The 16,606-nt window shown below is 47.1% G+C and overlaps 1 protein-coding gene across 6 annotated transcripts; it reads left to right on the top strand.

Moving 5' to 3' along the window:
- The first annotated feature begins 1,474 nt into the window (after nt 1-1,474).
- On the top strand, nt 1,475-16,603 carry LOC129187910 (golgin subfamily A member 6-like protein 25). Of its 6 annotated transcripts, none has more exons than XR_008572484.1 (21): nt 1,477-1,691; nt 3,181-3,347; nt 3,576-3,710; nt 3,806-3,880; nt 3,967-4,037; nt 4,104-4,269; nt 4,338-4,444; nt 4,542-4,793; nt 5,804-5,867; nt 9,636-9,755; nt 9,825-9,958; nt 10,030-11,082; nt 11,162-11,210; nt 11,267-11,344; nt 11,408-11,601; nt 11,678-11,784; nt 11,860-12,545; nt 12,875-13,828; nt 13,997-14,191; nt 14,529-15,070; nt 15,170-16,603. XR_008572484.1 is itself a non-coding variant. In XM_054787720.1 (21 exons), exons 2-20 carry the CDS (start codon nt 3,207-3,209, stop codon nt 14,748-14,750), a joined length of 4,803 nt encoding a protein of 1,600 aa, XP_054643695.1. In that variant the 5' UTR covers nt 1,477-1,691; nt 3,181-3,206; the 3' UTR covers nt 14,751-14,771; nt 14,916-16,603. The 6 variants fall into 6 exon arrangements, 5 of the variants coding, with proteins under 5 accessions (XP_054643698.1, XP_054643695.1, XP_054643696.1 ...); XM_054787720.1 differs by having other exon boundaries at nt 14,529-14,771; nt 14,916-16,603; XM_054787721.1 differs by having other exon boundaries at nt 3,806-3,871; nt 14,529-16,603.
- Nucleotides 16,604-16,606: the final 3 nt, after the last annotated feature.

Raw genomic sequence — 16,606 nt, 5'->3', positions numbered from 1 at the left:
AAAAAAGTTTGTTTCTACCTTTTTCCGTTCTTTAGTAATCAGCAGTAGAACATACTGTAGGTAAGTTTCAGGAAAATATCAGTTCCCGACTAAAAAAGGGAGAAAAGCAGCTTTTTGTGAAAAGAGACATTTCAAGCATAACTTCCACTTTGACACAAATATGTTTTGCTTTTGTGACAGCTCAAACATATAAACAACTACACCAACACAAAAAAGGGTTGTTTTACATCACAATAGCAATTTATTTAAAAATATAAAACACCATCAACGATTTACAGTTTTCACGTTTGGAACCGTGTGTGTGCACACGTTAATGTGTAACCTTCTGGGCCGGTTGTTCAAAAGTCGGTTATTTTAACCACCGGTTAACCCCTAACCACCGGTTACATTCTTAACCCGCCGTTAGCTAACCGACCGTTAAATATGCATTGTTCAAAACATGGTTAGTCAGGTCGTTAGTTCACGGCACTGTCGAAGTTAACCGCGTGGTTGACGTCACTGGTCAGCGCCAATATATCCCACAATTCCTCATTTTGTTGACTTCCGCTTTAGCGAAAACATTGATGGCGAAACGATTTAACAAATAAAAAAAGAAATGAAACAAAAGTATTTTAGTTAGATATATTGTTAAAGAAAGTAAGTAATATTTAACATAGTTTCCAACTTTACAGAAAAATGAACCTCGGGCCCTACGCCCGATACCGAAACTGCCTAACCAGCCTTCAAAGTAAGAGCCCAGACTCGCTTAACTTAAAAGTGTTCCAAATTGTGTGAAGCTAAACTTGAGAGTCAACCAGCTGTTAAAAAGTTAGCGGTGGTCCTTAGGTCAGTTGACTTTAACGTCAAGTTAACAGCCTGTTAACGTTAACGGAGTTAACTCTTCCATCGTGTTTTTTACCTGCAGAAGATCCATGCCGAGCTCTTATCAAGTGCACTTCTGCCACCTCGTGGCCGTTTTTACGGCTTAAAACTGCTTGAGATGAGACTTTTTCAGTCTGCAGTTGCAAAACGTAAAAAGATGTACAAATACATCTTTGGTGTTGAATGAGTTCATAGTTGAATTTTGTCCAGTGGGGCGGGCCCCCTGTGGGAGAGGGCGCGGTGAGCTGTCAGGGGGAGGGGCACGAGCGGCACTGAGGACTTCCAGTGTGTATGAATTTGTCATGCTCAGCATGCAGTTTGACTCTTGAATACGCTTGTGTGCTTCACTGCTCTCCATTTTGCTGGTTTCAGTTTGGACTTCAGTCTGTAAAGTACAGATAAGTAAATAGATATGACATAGATCCCTTTCATACGTGACACAAAATAATTGAGAGCCACTGTATGATACTCTTTCTGCTCTATTTTTCCACTTTAGCTGGGTTTTGTTTGGCCAATACACATTTTTGACCCAGAATTACGATAAAATGAATGAACCAATTAATTATGTTCAATGTTTCAAGTGACTGAAGATAAAAAAAGGTTTATGTTTATGTTTATGCGTGCATGAGTAGAGGGTGCATGGCTTCTGGCAAATATCTGTCAAAAGTTTGACAAGCCACCGAGCTCTGTTAGCTGTAGCGATCATCACATCCGCAGGGTGGCGCTATTGCAACGCTATCATTTGCATCCGGCGTATATCGACAAAGAATAAGAACAAGGGGGAGGAAGAAGAAGAGCTTGAAGCATCTTTTGGGAACTTAACTTTTATGGTGAGGAAAGAGCTGTTACTTACCTCAGCTTGTTGAGGACGTTTGGTTAGCTAAGCGGTCCCTTGGAAAAGTAAACGAAGACACTTTATTCACCGCCTGCTAGCTCCTACACCTTTCAGTGCACTCTTGCTAACGTTCACCGCCTTTGCTCGTTGTTATTATTGGTATTATTGCATTATTCGTTGACGTCAGGATGTACTGATCGGGTGAAGAGGTTGTGGCTTGCAGAAAATGTGCACTGGGATGGCTTTGCTTGTACTTGATAAGACAGCAGCCTGCTAAAGTGCTGTCGAGCATCCATCACCAGTTGTCACGCATGCTAGGAGAGCTGAGGGTCACAAGTCGGTGTTTTGCTGAAGGAGGGTCCTATGAAAACCACACTCAAGTTGGCTTTCGATTCGGCACTTATGGCAAATTGAAGGTGGAATTGACGTAATGAGCAGTGCGAGTGTTGGTCTCATGGTCTGTTTGTTCTGACACTTTTTAATATGAAAACATTTTAGCTACGACTGGTGTCGTAGAATAGGAGTTGCCAGGTACGATACAAGTTGCCAGGTGTTGGATAGTACGATTTGACACAACACGTAGAAGTTGCCAGGTGTTGCAGAACACAAGTTGCCGTGTCGCGTAGAAGTTGCCAGATGTTGTAGAACACGAGTTGCCGTGTCGCGTAGAAGTTGCCAGATGTTGTAGAACACGAGTTGCCGTGTCGCGTAGAAGTTGCCAGATGTTGTAGAACACCAGTTGCCGTGTGGCGTAGAAGTTGCAAGATTTTGTAGAGCACGAGTATACAAGTGTGTGCACTAGTGTACAAGTTGCCAGGTGTTGTAGAATGTCGTGGAATATGCGTTGCCATGTAGAGTAGAAGTTTCCAGCTCATGTACAAGTTGCCAGGTGTTGCCGTGTCGCGTAGAAGTTGCCAGATGTTGTAGAACTAGAGGTGCGTGCAGTGTACAAGTTGCCAGGTGTTTTAGGAAGTCGTAGAATATGCGTTGCCATGTAGAGTAGAAGTTGCCAAGTGTTGTAGAATGTCGTAAAATATAAATTGCCATGTAGTTTAGAAGTTGCCAGATGTTGTAGAATGAGTTGCCGTGTCATGTAGAAGTTACCCGGTGTTGCAGAACACGAGTTGCCGTGTTGTAGAATACCAGCTGGTATAAAAGTTGCCACATAGTGTAGAAGATGGCGTGCAGTGGTGGTTCTGGCTTAAATGACGGCCAGGGCGGACCGCGGCTTATCGTCATCTCCCACCGTCACTCAACTAGCTAGTCAAGGCTAAACCGATTCATACTAACTCACAATTCTCTTCTTTTTATTTCACGTTTTAGTGTGAAAGAACATTTGTTTGAGTCTCTTTTGTCCACGATGTAATGAATCTAATATTATTTTAAGAGTGAAAACTATGTTGCTTTTTTACCTTGTAGTCAACCTGAGGGTTGAGGCACAACAACACAAGCTAACAATAATTGTAGCTTCATTCTTGTTTCAGCTCCAAGCTGATGTCCACTTCCTGCCATGGACTCAGAGCTGCTGATTGGTTGGCAACAGGAGAGGGTGGAGCTACATCAGGAAGTGCGGCTGCTGCAGGAGGAGCTTGCAGAGAGTCGAGCAGAAAGGGAGGAGCTAGCGTCCAGGAACAGGGCCCTCAGTGAGCGGGTGAGGGCCGCAGTTCGGCTAAAACACAGGAGTCCAAAGTGCGACCCGGGGGCCATTTGCAACCCGCAACTTGTTTTTTTTATTGGCCCACAGCACATTGTAAAAAATAAAAATAAAAATACAATCAAACAGGAAAAAAACAGCAAAAGTTGAAGGCGCAGCGAAAGGGAAAAAAGTTCTAACATATAAACTAATAACACTAATAAAAAAAATACGCTTTGTGAGCAGCTGGAGCTATCAATGGCCACCTCGCTCGCCCCCCAGCATGAGGAGGAGGAACACAGGACATGGAGGAGGCAGGCTCGGGAGGCCAGGGAGAGGGAGGCTCGTCAGGCTCTGCTCGTCCACCGGCTGCAGAACAAGGTGACGCCTGTTAGCGTTAGCATTAGCTGTCGTGTCCGCGGCAGAGAGGGGCAGGCTTGTGTTTGTGTCACTGCTAACAAGGTCAGCATGTGCAGGTGCTGGAGTACAGAGATCGGTGTCAAAGCTTGGACCTTCAACTCAAAGCACAGACCACCAAGCAGGTCTCTAAAGTACTGCTACTAGAATGCTAATAGGACACTGCTTTCATTGTATAGTACTATTGTATATACGTGCGTATGTGTGTGTGTTTTTGTAGCAAAGTGGCAATGAGGACAAGTGTGAGTCTTTGGAAAGTGCCCTCATCACGCTTGAAGAGGAACAACAAAGGTAGCTGTTGCAGTTCACCATTAAAAAGGAAGGAGGAAGAAGGAGGTAATATTGTGTACTGTGCAGGTCTACCTTCTTGACCGAGACCAATTCCTTTCTGCGGCTGCGCCTCAGCCGATCGGAGCAGGCCAACGAGGTCCTGAGAGAGGACGTGCGCAAGCTGACGTGCAATTTGACGAGAGCTCTGGAGGAGGCCGAGCGCCGAGCCTGTGATTGGCAGCGCGAGAGAGAGGTGCCGTGTGCGCAGAGTGGTCTCACAGTCCACAGAGTGGCAGCGTTGTCATCATGTTGTGTGTCCAGTGCGCGTCAGGTCACATGGCTCAGCAGCAGGCTCTGCTCTTGCGTGTGTGGAGGTCCGTGATGGCTCTCAGACAACACTGTCGCACTGTCAGAACTGCTGCCGACAGGTAGTGAAGTGTGAGGAGTTCCCTTTTACTGTATGCACACACACATTCACATCTTTCATGGTCGTTTGTGTGTGTGTGTGTGTGCGCGCATGCACAGGGATCTGTTGGAGCTGAAGGCGGAGCTCTCCCGTCTTTCCTTGTCTGTCCTATCCAGCTGTGACTCCACCTCCTTGAGCCTCATCAAACTGTCCCCCCTGCCTCCTCCGCCCGCAGACCTCCTGACCTCAAGCCCTTCTCTCACGTCTGAGCAGCTCCACCCACCTCCCCTGGCTCCCCACCCTCTCACCTCCTCCACCTCCACCCTTGGTACCTTCACTGTTGGAGAGCTGGAGGTGGAGCCAGAGGACAGGTAAGTTGGTTGCATGTCCTACGTGTGTGATGTCATGCATGCAGCACAAAATACACTGTGTACGCAAGTAGTATTTATATTGTTGAGCGTGAATGCCAGCATGCCGGTATCTGTTGACCATCCTCCGCTCAGGCACCAGCAGCCTATAATAATAATCATTACAATCCTAATTCTTACATCTTATCAATGTAGATAGAGTGGAACCTTGGTTAGCGTTATTCATCTGTTCCAGAAGGTCCGTCTCAAGCAGAAATGTACTCTAACCCAGTCCATTCTTCCCATGTGGAAGAAGTGATTACATTTTGGGGGTGATCCGGACATTGCAATATTCTAAATTTGTGCATATAACTCCACAAAAAATGGTCAAAGCACTTGGAAAGAAGATACAGGTTGTACAAAATATCAAAGACTGATCCAGGTAATGGAATCATTCCGGATAGTAAGATCCAGAATATGGAAAAATAGATTACACAGATGCCATCATTGTACTTTCCGATGACTTCTTTCTGGAGCTGAGGAGTGGTCTTCGCCCTCTTTGTTACATTACTGTCACTCCACACCGACTTTGCACACATAGCGGCTTATTTAGCTCATCAAGTTCATAACAGATATCCAACTCAGCGTGTCCGTTGTTTGGCCACTTGATTGCACACAATCTATCGTAGTTTGGGGGAAGCGGCCCTTACATCCCCACGTACGTGCTCCGACGTGCAAAAATGGGGAAAATCCCAAGAGGCACGCACGTGGCTCGCACGGATTTTCAAGCCCGCAAAGCACGTAGCAAGAAAATTGGGATGGAAAATATTTTCTGCGTGCACGCAGGAAAATCTTGCACACATCCATGTGGCAAGGGCAAGGCAGAGGAGGAGTGTGTTGTGTACATTTTGTTTTGGGGCATGACAAAGTGGCTAAAAAAACAAGGCAAACAGAAATGCAACAGTTTGTGGCGTACGCTAAACGGGCTACCGTACACAAAGCAAAGCTTATGCCAGTCACGTCATGTGTTGCAGGATGTTGGAGCAGAGGGGGCGAGAGGCAAGCCTGGAGGTAGTGGCTCGAGCCGTCGTCAAGCTGGTGAGTGGCAGACATCACGGCAAAGTCAGGAAATGGTCATTGAAGGATGAAAGCATCAAGCACGTGGACGTCATGCTGCTAACGAAGTCACTTTGCTCTCATTTTCCAACTCATTTCTTTACACTCCCTAAAGTCTGGACAACAAAACACATATCCTTTCACAATAGGGGTGTCACAACTGGTTCAGAAACAAACTGTCTGGTGGGCACTAGGCACTACATAAATAAATACATGAAAATTAAGTAGATAATCACTATATTGCCATGAGCATGCATGTCTGTTTTCCTCCAAACAGGCAGGAAGAGGGCTCACTCTGTGCATTGCTTTCAGCCACTTTGGCACCTTTGTTCCATAGAACAACAGCATGAACAGATTGAACCCTTTTGTCTCGCCGCTAGCATGCACACAGAGTGCAGAAGTGTGTAACGTGTATAGAAATGATATTAATAGTGTAATGTAAGGTCATTTATTTTTCATTGTCCTTTTCTTAAAAGTAAAGTTAAAATCCCTTCTCGTCTCGTGACAGCCCTATTTTACAATTCTAAAATGTAGATTTAAATAATATTTCAAATGCTTCATATGAATAAACAATATAATTGTAATATTATAGGTGATATATTTTTAGTACATAAATTCTGATAATTGATGGTAAATAATGTATTCAATTGTTTTAACAATTCAACTGACCATTTGTGTGTAATGTACAGCATGTACTGTATATTATACGTCCAGACTTTAGGGACACCCTGCAGTCAATGAAAAAGGCACCAATCCATTGCAGCCTTAAACTGCCCTTTATTATCTACTGACAATCTTCTTAGCAGCATGTTTGTAGCTGTCATGCACTTGTCAGAGGAAGCCGACTACTGTTCACATTAATACCTTCAAACTCAAAGAAGTCTATGTCCTCATACTGTATATTCCATCTGGTCCACCCCGTCTGCACATGCCCGCGGCTCAACCCAGGTTCCACAGAAGAGAGTGTGAGCAGCGCTACGCAACGAGCTAAGAGCCCAAACTGGCATCTGTTCCACTCACCCATGCTCCTTCCTGTTGAACACTACAAACGTCCCCTGTCACAGAATAACAAACCCGCTCAGCCCTCACGCCCTTTCACTCCCTTTTTTTGTCCGCATACCACCAAGTTGTCTTCTTTTTCGGCTGTCACTGCACTTCACTAAGCATACACACCGGATCCAAATGTTAAGACCAGTTGAAAAGTTGCAGGAATGTACATTTTGCACTATTTAAGGTGGTTTTAAGTAGAGCTTCAAAATGCAAAAAGACGAAAGCATTCAAGTGAAATAGGCTGTTCTTCAGCTGATCAAAAGTTTATGGCCATTGCTCAAACCGCCTAAAATAGAAATCAAATGTGTAAAAAGGAGTGAGTAATGAGTAGCTGTGCCATTCTTACTGGCTTTGGGCATGCCTGATGCCAGTGTTTGCAGGAGGCTGGTGAGAGTGTTGCTCCAGGTGCTAAATCTAAATGTTCTGCAATGGATTTAGATCAGGGGAACACGCAGGATGGTCAAAGAGTGAGCTTATTATTCTTTGTGAAAAAGACAGTCATTACCACACAGACAAGGGCCTTCGATCATGAGGGACGCCCCATGCGACACCTCCACATAGCCGGCTGCCGTTTGACGCCCCTGCACGACCTGAAGCTCCATTGTTCCATTGAAGGATCATGATGGTGGAAAGCATCTCAGGGGGGAATCTCCTTGTCATGCCAGTAACGTTGGAAGCCATCAGGACCGTCAAGGGAGAGTAAAACAATGTCCCGTGTTTGGTGCTCTCCTGCAAATTCCAAACCTTGAAGGAGACCAGGCCTTTGAAGATGTTGTTTCCTCTCTGGCAGATGGCGTCTGATGGTTATCGGACTGCATTCGGCACCAGTAACAACCTTCGTTTGGGCCGAGGATGGTCCCGTTACTTGCCTGACAGCCAATGGGATCGATCCTCCGGCTTATTTTTTTTTGGGTCTACCACTTTTTTGCTCCATGAGCCTCAGGATGTTTTTCAGAAGCTTGAAATGACTGCCTTACTGCGTTCAACCTCAGCAGCAATGGCGCGCTGCGAGAGAGAGGCTTCGCTTATGCAGCTCAACAATCCCACCGCCTTCAAAGAGAGAAAGCTTTTTTGCTTTTGCCATCAAGAGATCATGCCAGTGAATACCTGACACTACAGTAAATCACATTCAATCCACATTTTCACCCAAGTTTTGCCTTTTAAAGGCTGTGCTCTTCAATTTTGGATGAACAGCCTGCTCTACTTAGGGGTGGGGGATATAATCGTTTTTGTAGGGGCATCGCGCTGCGGACATTGACGATTATTAATCGATTCATAAATGTCAATAATTGATGCTGACGGAACAAAAAAACAGAAAGCGGAAGTGCCGCCCTGACAGTTTATGGTGGTGAACCTAAGTGTTAGCCTGGCTGAGCGTAAAGCGAGTGCCTGGATGCGCTTTGGCTTTCACGTAGTGGAAGCAAAAAATTAGCTGGATAAGCGCCAGACCATATGCAAGCTTCGTCATCCAAGCTTCAAATATTTTGGGAACATAACACGTTTCCACCCCAACCAGAAGGAAAAACAGCCAGCTGAAGTTGCTGCCGACCAGAGAACCATCCAGCAGGTGATAACTCATTTTCCACCCAACTCGGAAAGGGCGCTGTTACAGTATGTCACCGTAACAGCACCCTTCATTACTGATGACTGGAAGCTCGCACCTCACGTGCTACAAAGGAGAGGAATGAACAAGAGCCATACGGGTGCCAATATGGCCGAGATGTTCATTAATGTTGCAGAGGCAACATTCATTTGTATTATTTCTATTATTTGTGAATAAGGGCAGGTTATTCCTAATATACTGACGTCTGCAAGCATTAGTCTTGTATGAGAGCCGCTTGTACACAACTCTGTGTTTTGCATGAAAGCTGTTTTTGACTTTGCTGTATAGCAAAAATATTCTTTTTGCTCAGGATTTCAGTTTGAATGCAGAAGTCTGTTATTTATTTTATGAATAACCTTGGTTACTCAGAATAAGCTGAAGTTTGTTCATTTTCTACATGCTGCTACTGGTGCACTTGACCGTTCCTGCTGGTTCTGTGCAATGGGAAATACGTTGGTAGAGCGAAGCTACCAGTTATTAAAATGTAATGGAAGATAATTCATCTGTTTCATGTTTATTTTCATTGTGGATCATTACAAATATGCTTTGTTTTAGTAGTACACTGTGAGTAAAAAGAAATGATATATAAAAAAGGACAAACTATTGATCACAAATAAAGATGCTTCCATAATCGTTTTATCATCACATCACAGCGACTGAATCGTAATTGAATTGTGAGGCGGCCAGAGATTCCCACCCCTACTAAATCGAATCTCCTTAAGATCCAATAGTGCAAAATGTACATTTTTGCCATTTTTCCACTGCTCTTAACATTGTGATGAGAAATGTATATGTATATTGTGTACTTGAGTGTGTGAACTTAGTGGTTTCTGTTCACTAATTTCCACTGACTGCTCAGCTGCCGACCATTCAAGTTAATCCCTCCCCTCCCTCTACGCAGCCAAGATGGCGACTGAGGATGGTAGTGGTCCAGCACTGTGCGCTCACCTTTTTGAGTGCATCATGCGGCTACTGTTGGTACCTGTCAGTGTGAACGCGCTTATGCACTCAAAAGGCTAAGTGCACTGAGCGTACGTCATTTCCACGATGACTGTGAATTCAACAACCACGTGAGACGTTTCTTCTTTTGCCATCAGTCTCGCGTGCTGAACAGCAGCGCCCTCCCACACTCCGTCCCCGGTCAGGACACATCCACCCTGCTGTCCATCCTGTCCGACGCTGAGAGCGCCCTGCAGTGGAGACACCAGGAAGCGCAGGTCTGTACCACACACCAGCACTGCGGCCACAGGTCACAGACGTACCGGTGAAGATGATGCGTTTGTCAGAGGGCGGAGCTTGCTGTGCGGCGGCTCAGTGAGGACAACACTTTGCTGCAGCTGCGACTGAAACAGCTGGAGGAAGACAACCAGCATCTTCACAAAAGTGCACAGAGCACTCCCATGGCGCGTGAACTGAGCAGGTCTGTAGCTGGGAGCAGATGTGTGTCTGTTTCTATCAAGACCGTACATCCGGTGTGTGTCTGCTTCACAGAAAGCAGGAGGCAGACCCTCACAAGAGTCACGTGGCGCTGAGACTTGAAGTGGAGCAACAGAGAGAGGCGGCGGAGCTACAGAAGAGACAGGAGGTCCTCCTTCAAGGAGAGGTGGAGCTCCGCAGCAAGGAGGAAAAGGTTCAGAGAAAAGAGGCGGAGCTACAGAAGAGACAGGAGGTCCTCCTTCAAGGAGAAGTGGAGCGCCACAGCAAGGAGGAAAAGGTTCAGAGAAAAGAGGCGGAGCTACAGAAGAGGGAGGAAATCCTCTGTCGAGGAGAGGTGGAGCTTGGCGACAAGGAGGAAGCGTTTCAGAGAAGAGAGGCGGACCTACGAAAGAGGGAGGAAGGTCTCTGTCAAGGACAGGAGGAGCTTGGCAGCAAGGAGGAAGTGGTCCGCAGGAAGGAGGCGGAGCTGCAGAAGAAAGACGAGGTCCTCTTTCAAGGACAGGTGGAGCTTGGCTGCAAGGAGGAAGAGGTTCGCAGGAAGGAGGCGGAACTACATAAGAGGGAGGGAATCCTCTGTCAAGGAGAGGTGGAGCTTGGCTGCAAGGAGGAAATGGTCTGCAGAAAGGAGGCGGAGTTACAAAAGAGGGAGGAGGTCCTCTTTCAAGGACAGGTGGAGCTTGGCTGCAAGGAGGAAGAGGTCGAGAGCAAGGAGGCGGTGCTACAGAAGAGGGAGGAGGTCCTCTGCCGTCAAGAGGTGGAGCTTCGTAGCCAGAAGCAACAGGTGGAGAGCAAGGAGGCGGAGCTCCAGAAGAACAAGAAAGAGCTCCATCAAGGAGAGTTGGAGCTTGGCAGCAAGGAGAAAGAAGTCCAGAGAAAGGGGGTGGAGCTACAGAAGATGGAGGACAAGCTGCATAAAGAAGAGGAGGAGGTGAAAAGCAAGGAGATGGCGCTACAAAGGATGAGGGAGGTGCTGAATAAAGGACAGGGGGAGCTTAGGAGCAGGGAAAAGAATATGGAATGCAGGGAGGAGGAGCTTCATGAAAGAGAAGTGACGCTGCAGCGCAAGGAGGAGGAAGTACATAAAGGAGAGGTGGATGTACGCCAGAGGTAGGAGAAGGTGCAGCGGTATGATGGTCATGTGACTTACTGTAACTGAAGTCAACGATGTGTTTTTTGTTCTTTCCAGGCTTGATGCCGAGCTGCTGGAGAAAGAAGCCATCATCAAAGATCTGAAGGTGAGCTCTAGCGTCTTTTTTCATTCATGTCTTTCCCACTGACACACTGTTTGTAGGGGATGGCAGAGAGCCATCAGCGGGCCAGGATGAGGGCAGAAGAAGAAGCGGCAGATGTCAGAGACGCCCTGATGAAGGTACGTTTTAACAGCACCAATTAACTAACAACATTAGTCCAGAACCTTGTTGTCTCTCCTTAGCGCTCCTCTCAGCACGCCTCTGTTTTGGAGGAGCTGAAGCAAGCGCAGGAGCAGCTACAGCTGGCAGCAAAGGATATGGACAGGATGGAGTGTCTGCACGAGGAGCAGCAGAGAGAGAGCAGGAGGCTGCAGGAGATGCAAGATGTTCTGCAAAGGCAGGAGGAGCATCAGGAAGAGCAGGCGCAGCAGCTGAAGTAAGCTGAAAGACACGTATGAGGGATGCAGGGAAACACGGTCGGAGTCCAAACTGTCCGGTCTTTGGTTTGTCAGGTCCCGCTTGGTGTCTCTGCTGGAGCAGCTGCAACGAGCCAACGAGGAGCGAACTCACCTGAGCGCACACGTGCACACACTGCAGCAGGCCAAAGAAGCGCTCAGCGGTCAGTACTTCTCCTTTTTCCTCTTTCAGTCCATCCAGCAGAGGACCCTTGTCCATCTCTGATTCTCCTCTGAAGGTGAAGTGCAGTGTCTGAGGGAGGAGCTGCACCAGAGGGAGACAGCAGCTAGGAGGATAGAGGAGCTGGAGAAGAGGCAAAGAAAGGGGAAGGAGTTGGATGTGGCGCCGAAAGAAAAAGATGGAGAAAGGAAGCAACTGGAGGAGCAGCCACAGATTCTCCACTCTGGCGTTGAGATTGAGGAATTGGAGGAAGAAGTGACCCGTTGGAGGGCACAGGCTGAACTCAGTGCCAAGGAGGCTGCTCAGCTCTCCTGCATGCTGGAGGAGCGAGAGATGGAGATCCGGCACCTGAGAACCACACTGAAAGAAAAGCAGCAGGACAGAATGAGGGAGATGGAGAGGAAAAGTGACCAAGAGAGGAGACGCCTGGAAGAGCGATGTGAAGAAATCCAAAAGGAGGAAGAGAAGAGGAGGCATGAGCCTGTGTTTGACAGGGATGTCCATGCAGCTCAGGAGGAATCTGTTCTAAGAGAGAAGGAAGCACGGCAGGGGTCGCAGCAGACTCAAGAGAGGGAGATGCAGAAAGCACAAGATAAGCTGCTGAGGGCCGAGGAGTTGGTCAAGGCTCTTAGGGAGGATTTGAGGAGGGAAGAGTGGAGGAGAAAGGAGGTGCAGGAAGAACTGAAAGGAGCACAGCATATGGTGGAGGTGATGGAGCTCAACTTAAAAGCCCTGGAGAACCAGGTACAGTTTATCCTTCATGACGCTGTACAAACATACCATATTGCCATGTAGTGTCCAGTACAATTTAAGCCACGCCCACTTAATTTAAAGAGAAAAATAGATTGGTCCATAGATAAGCCGCATGTTTCTGTTTCCATGTCGTGACATATGGGGTATTTAGTAGAAGGATGTTACAGACAAAGATGAAGCATAAACAGCAGCCCGCCACAGAAGTCATGCTGTCATTGCCATCTTCATCCTTCTCGTTAAAAGACCAGACGTCTTGTTGAACCAATCTCCTCCGCTTGGGCATCTCTGTGTGGAGTTTGACTTTTTTCTGTCTTACCCAGGAGAGCCATGAAGAGGGGGAGCGTCTGAGGAGCGCCTTAGAGGAGGAGAGGAAGACCAGTCGTGATCGAGGAGTTACAGTTGAGCTACTGGAGGCCAAGCTGAGAGATCTGGAGGAGGATTTGAGGCAGGCGCTGCGGGACCGGAAGAGAGAGGCCGGAGAACGATGGAAAACAGAGGAGCAGTGGAAGACGGAGGAGGAGAAGAGGGATGAAGAGAAGCAAAGGAAGATGGAGGTGGAGAAGAGGGAGGAGGAGAAGCAAAGGAAGATGGAGGAGGAGAAGAGGGGTGAGGAGAAGCAAAGGAAGATGGAGGTGGAGAAGAGGGATGAGGAGAAGCAAAGGAAGATGGAGGTGGAGAAGAGGGGTGAGGAGAAGCAAAGGAAGATGGAGGAGGAGAAGCAAAGGAAGATGGAGGAGGAAAAGAGGGATGAGGAGAAGCAAAGGAAGATGGAGGAGGAGAAGAGGGATGAAGAGAAGCAAAGGAAGATGGAGGAGGAGAAGAGGGATGAGGAGAAGCAAAGGAAGATGGAGGAGGAAAAGAGGGATGAGGAGAAGCAAAGGAAGATGGAGGAGGAGAAGAGGGATGAGGAGAAGCAAAGGAAGATGGAGGAGGAGAAGAGGGGTGAGGAGAAGCAAAGGAAGATGGAGGAGGAGAAGCAAAGGAAGATGGAGGAGAAGAAGAGGGATGAGGAGAAGCAAAGGAAGATGGAGGAGGAGAAGAGGGATGAGGAGAAGCAAAGGAAGATGGAGGAGGAGAAGAGGGATGAGGAGAAGCAAAGGAAGATGGAGGAGGAGAAGAGGGATGAGGAGAAGCAAAGGAAGATCTTGCAACTGGATGTCCAAACGCTCTGGGATGAGGTGCAGTCTGAAACGTGGGATGAGAATGACCAGTTGAGAACCAGCATGAGCATTGAGGAGGACATGAGGAGGCGACACATGCAAACTGATGCTGAGGTGAGCTTCCTGCCTTTAAGGCAAATGTTTGTGTCCTGTAAAGACAGCGGCGTGTCGTCACATGTCCTTTGAAATACGGAGAGGCTGTCTTTCACCCAGGCCTGATGGTTTCTGAGGAGAGGAGCCGGATGCCGGAAGGCTCATGTGTGTCCTGATGTTCTCCCAAAGGTGCCCGTCATCACTCGGAGGACAGATGAGAGCAGGAGGGAAAAGGAGGATACACATGAAGCATCAGCAGATAGACTGTTGTTGCAGAGCTGCGTGGCCTACCTGGAGCTGAAACTGGACCGGGCCCAGAAGAAAAGCCATCATCTGAGAGATCAGAAGAGGAAACTGAAGACAGAGAGAGACACACTGAGACAGGTACACACACACATACTGTACATGTATCGATATAATGTATACATCTACAGCATCTCAGCATCTGAGTGACAATGTAGATGTAACCACATTTTGTAATCTTTTGCTTTGTAAAGCTAGATACTATGTTTTTGTACAATGCTACACACAATCATATATATATATATATATATATATATATATATATATATATATATATATATATATATATATATATATATATATATATATATATATATATATATATATATATATAATATAGTATCTACACACACACTACATCTACATGTAATACATGTAACATATTCTTCGTGTAGTAAACGTGACATGTGCTCCTCAGGTGAGTCAACTTCACGTGGCACTGGCAGTAGACAGCCAGCAGAGGGCGATGTTGCAGTCTTGCGGGAAGAAGCGGCGCTCTCAGGAACTCCGTCAGGACCTGAGTGACTCGCTGGTGGCGGTCACTCTCTGTCCAATAGCGTCTGTTCTGCAGTCAGAGACGCAGCGTTTGGACGGCAGTCTGAGGAAGGAGGAGCTTCGCATGTCACTTGGCCAATCGTGACATGAGACTGAGGAGAAAAAAGTATTTCATGACAATGTTATTTATTTATTGGTGTCGATACGGCTCAAAAACTCTAGGATGTCATGACATAAATGTCAGATGTGGTTTCAATACAGAAATAATCTTGGTTTGTCTTTGCTTGTTGAATAATGTCGTTTCTCACAGCATGTCATACTCCGTGTGCGCCACACAGTGGCGGCAGACGGAAGTCATTCACCCTGCTGCTTCTTTTATGCACCTTCAATGAAGTGGAGGACAGTCCTGCGTGGACTGAGGACACAAAGTCCTTCAAAGAATGCACAGGAGATCAGCACACAAATGTAAGTATTGAATATATGACTCATTTCTCCCCATCGTAGCATTGTTACGCTACACATTAGCTTTCTCTTTTCTTCTCATACGCTGGACCTGCTGCCTAGCTTGTCATTCAGTCAGGTCAAGGAAGCTTGTTACACGGGAACCTCAACTGAAAAGTTGAACATAAACAATTTGGTACGAACGGCAGACAATTCAAAGCACAAGCACTTCAATGGACAAATGTCCAAAACATTCAAGCAGGCGACGTCACAAACCAGCCACCCTTCCAACGCTCCTATTATTCTTCTACCGCTAAAGCTCACACACCTTCATTTCAACAGATGGACATTTTTACATCTACGGTACTTGTGTGTACGCCCTCTCTGCACACTCATCATTTATACAGTATCTCTAGCAACATGGCCCTCTTTCACCCAGCTGGAACATCTTACACATCATCCATGGCTGCAGCCACACACAGTGTGGACACGTGCCTTTCACACAGTGTGGACGTGATGGAGACAGAGAACCGTCTGAAAAGACAGGTGTCTTAGGCACAGTGTGGACGTGATGGAGACAGGCAACCGTCCCAGAAGACAGGTGTCTTTCACACAGTGTGGACGTGATGGAGACAGGCAACCGTCCCAGAAGACAGGTGTCTTTGGCACAGTGTGGATGTGATGGAGACAGGCAACCGTCCCAGAAGACAGGTGTCTTTCACACAGTGTGGACGTGATGGAGACAGGCAACCGTCCCAGAAGACAGGTGTCTTTCACACAGTGTGGACGTGATGGAGACAGGCAACCGTCCCAGAAGACAGGTGTCTTTCACACAGTGTGGACGTGATGGAGACAGGCAACCGTCCCAGAAGACAGGTGTCTTTGGCACAGTGTGGATGTGATGGAGACAGAGAACCGTCCGAAAAGACAGGTGTCTTAGGCACAGTGTGGACGTGATGGAGACAGGCAACCGTCCCAGAAGACAGGTGTCTTTCACACAGTGTGGACGTGATGGAGACAGGCAACCGTCCCAGAAGACAGGTGTCTTTGGCACAGTGTGGATGTGATGGAGACAGAGAACCGTCCGAAAAGACAGGTGTCTTAGGCACAGTGTGGACGTGATGGAGACAGGCAACCGTCCCAGAAGACAGGTGTCTTTCGCACAGTGTGGATGTGATGGAGACAGGCAACCGTCCCAGAAGACAGGTCTCTTTCGCACAGTGTGGACGTGATGGAGACAGGCAACCGTCCCAGAAGACAGATGTCTTAGGCACAATGTGGACATGATGGAGACAGATAAGAGTCCCAGAAGACAGGTGTCTTTGGGACAATGTGGACGTGATGGAGACCGATAACCGTCCCAGAAGACAGGTGTCTTAGGGACAATGTGGAGACAGGCAACTGCCCTAGAAGACAGGTGTTTTTAGGGATGATATGGATGTGATGGAGACAGACAACTGTCCCAGAAGAAAGGTGTGTTATACACAGGTACACATTTGGAATAGTGTTGTTTTTTTTTTTTCTTTAAATAAATGTTGCAGCTTTTCACACCTTGAACTT

The sequence above is a fragment of the Dunckerocampus dactyliophorus genome, chromosome 9 (assembly GCF_027744805.1).
Source record: "Dunckerocampus dactyliophorus isolate RoL2022-P2 chromosome 9, RoL_Ddac_1.1, whole genome shotgun sequence".
Taxonomy (NCBI): Eukaryota; Metazoa; Chordata; class Actinopteri; order Syngnathiformes; family Syngnathidae; genus Dunckerocampus; species Dunckerocampus dactyliophorus.
This window is presented reverse-complemented; position numbering and strand designations above follow the sequence as displayed.

Coding starts and splice junctions, on each gene's coding strand:
- LOC129187910 (XM_054787720.1), top strand. CDS start 3,207: ATGGACTCAGAGCTGCTGATTGGTTGGCAACAGGAGAGGGTGGAGCTA. Junction 3,711..3,805: donor TCCACCGGCTGCAGAACAAG/GTGACGCCTGTT, acceptor CAGCATGTGCAG/GTGCTGGAGTACAGAGATCG. Junction 14,192..14,528: donor AGAGAGACACACTGAGACAG/GTACACACACAC, acceptor TGTGCTCCTCAG/GTGAGTCAACTTCACGTGGC.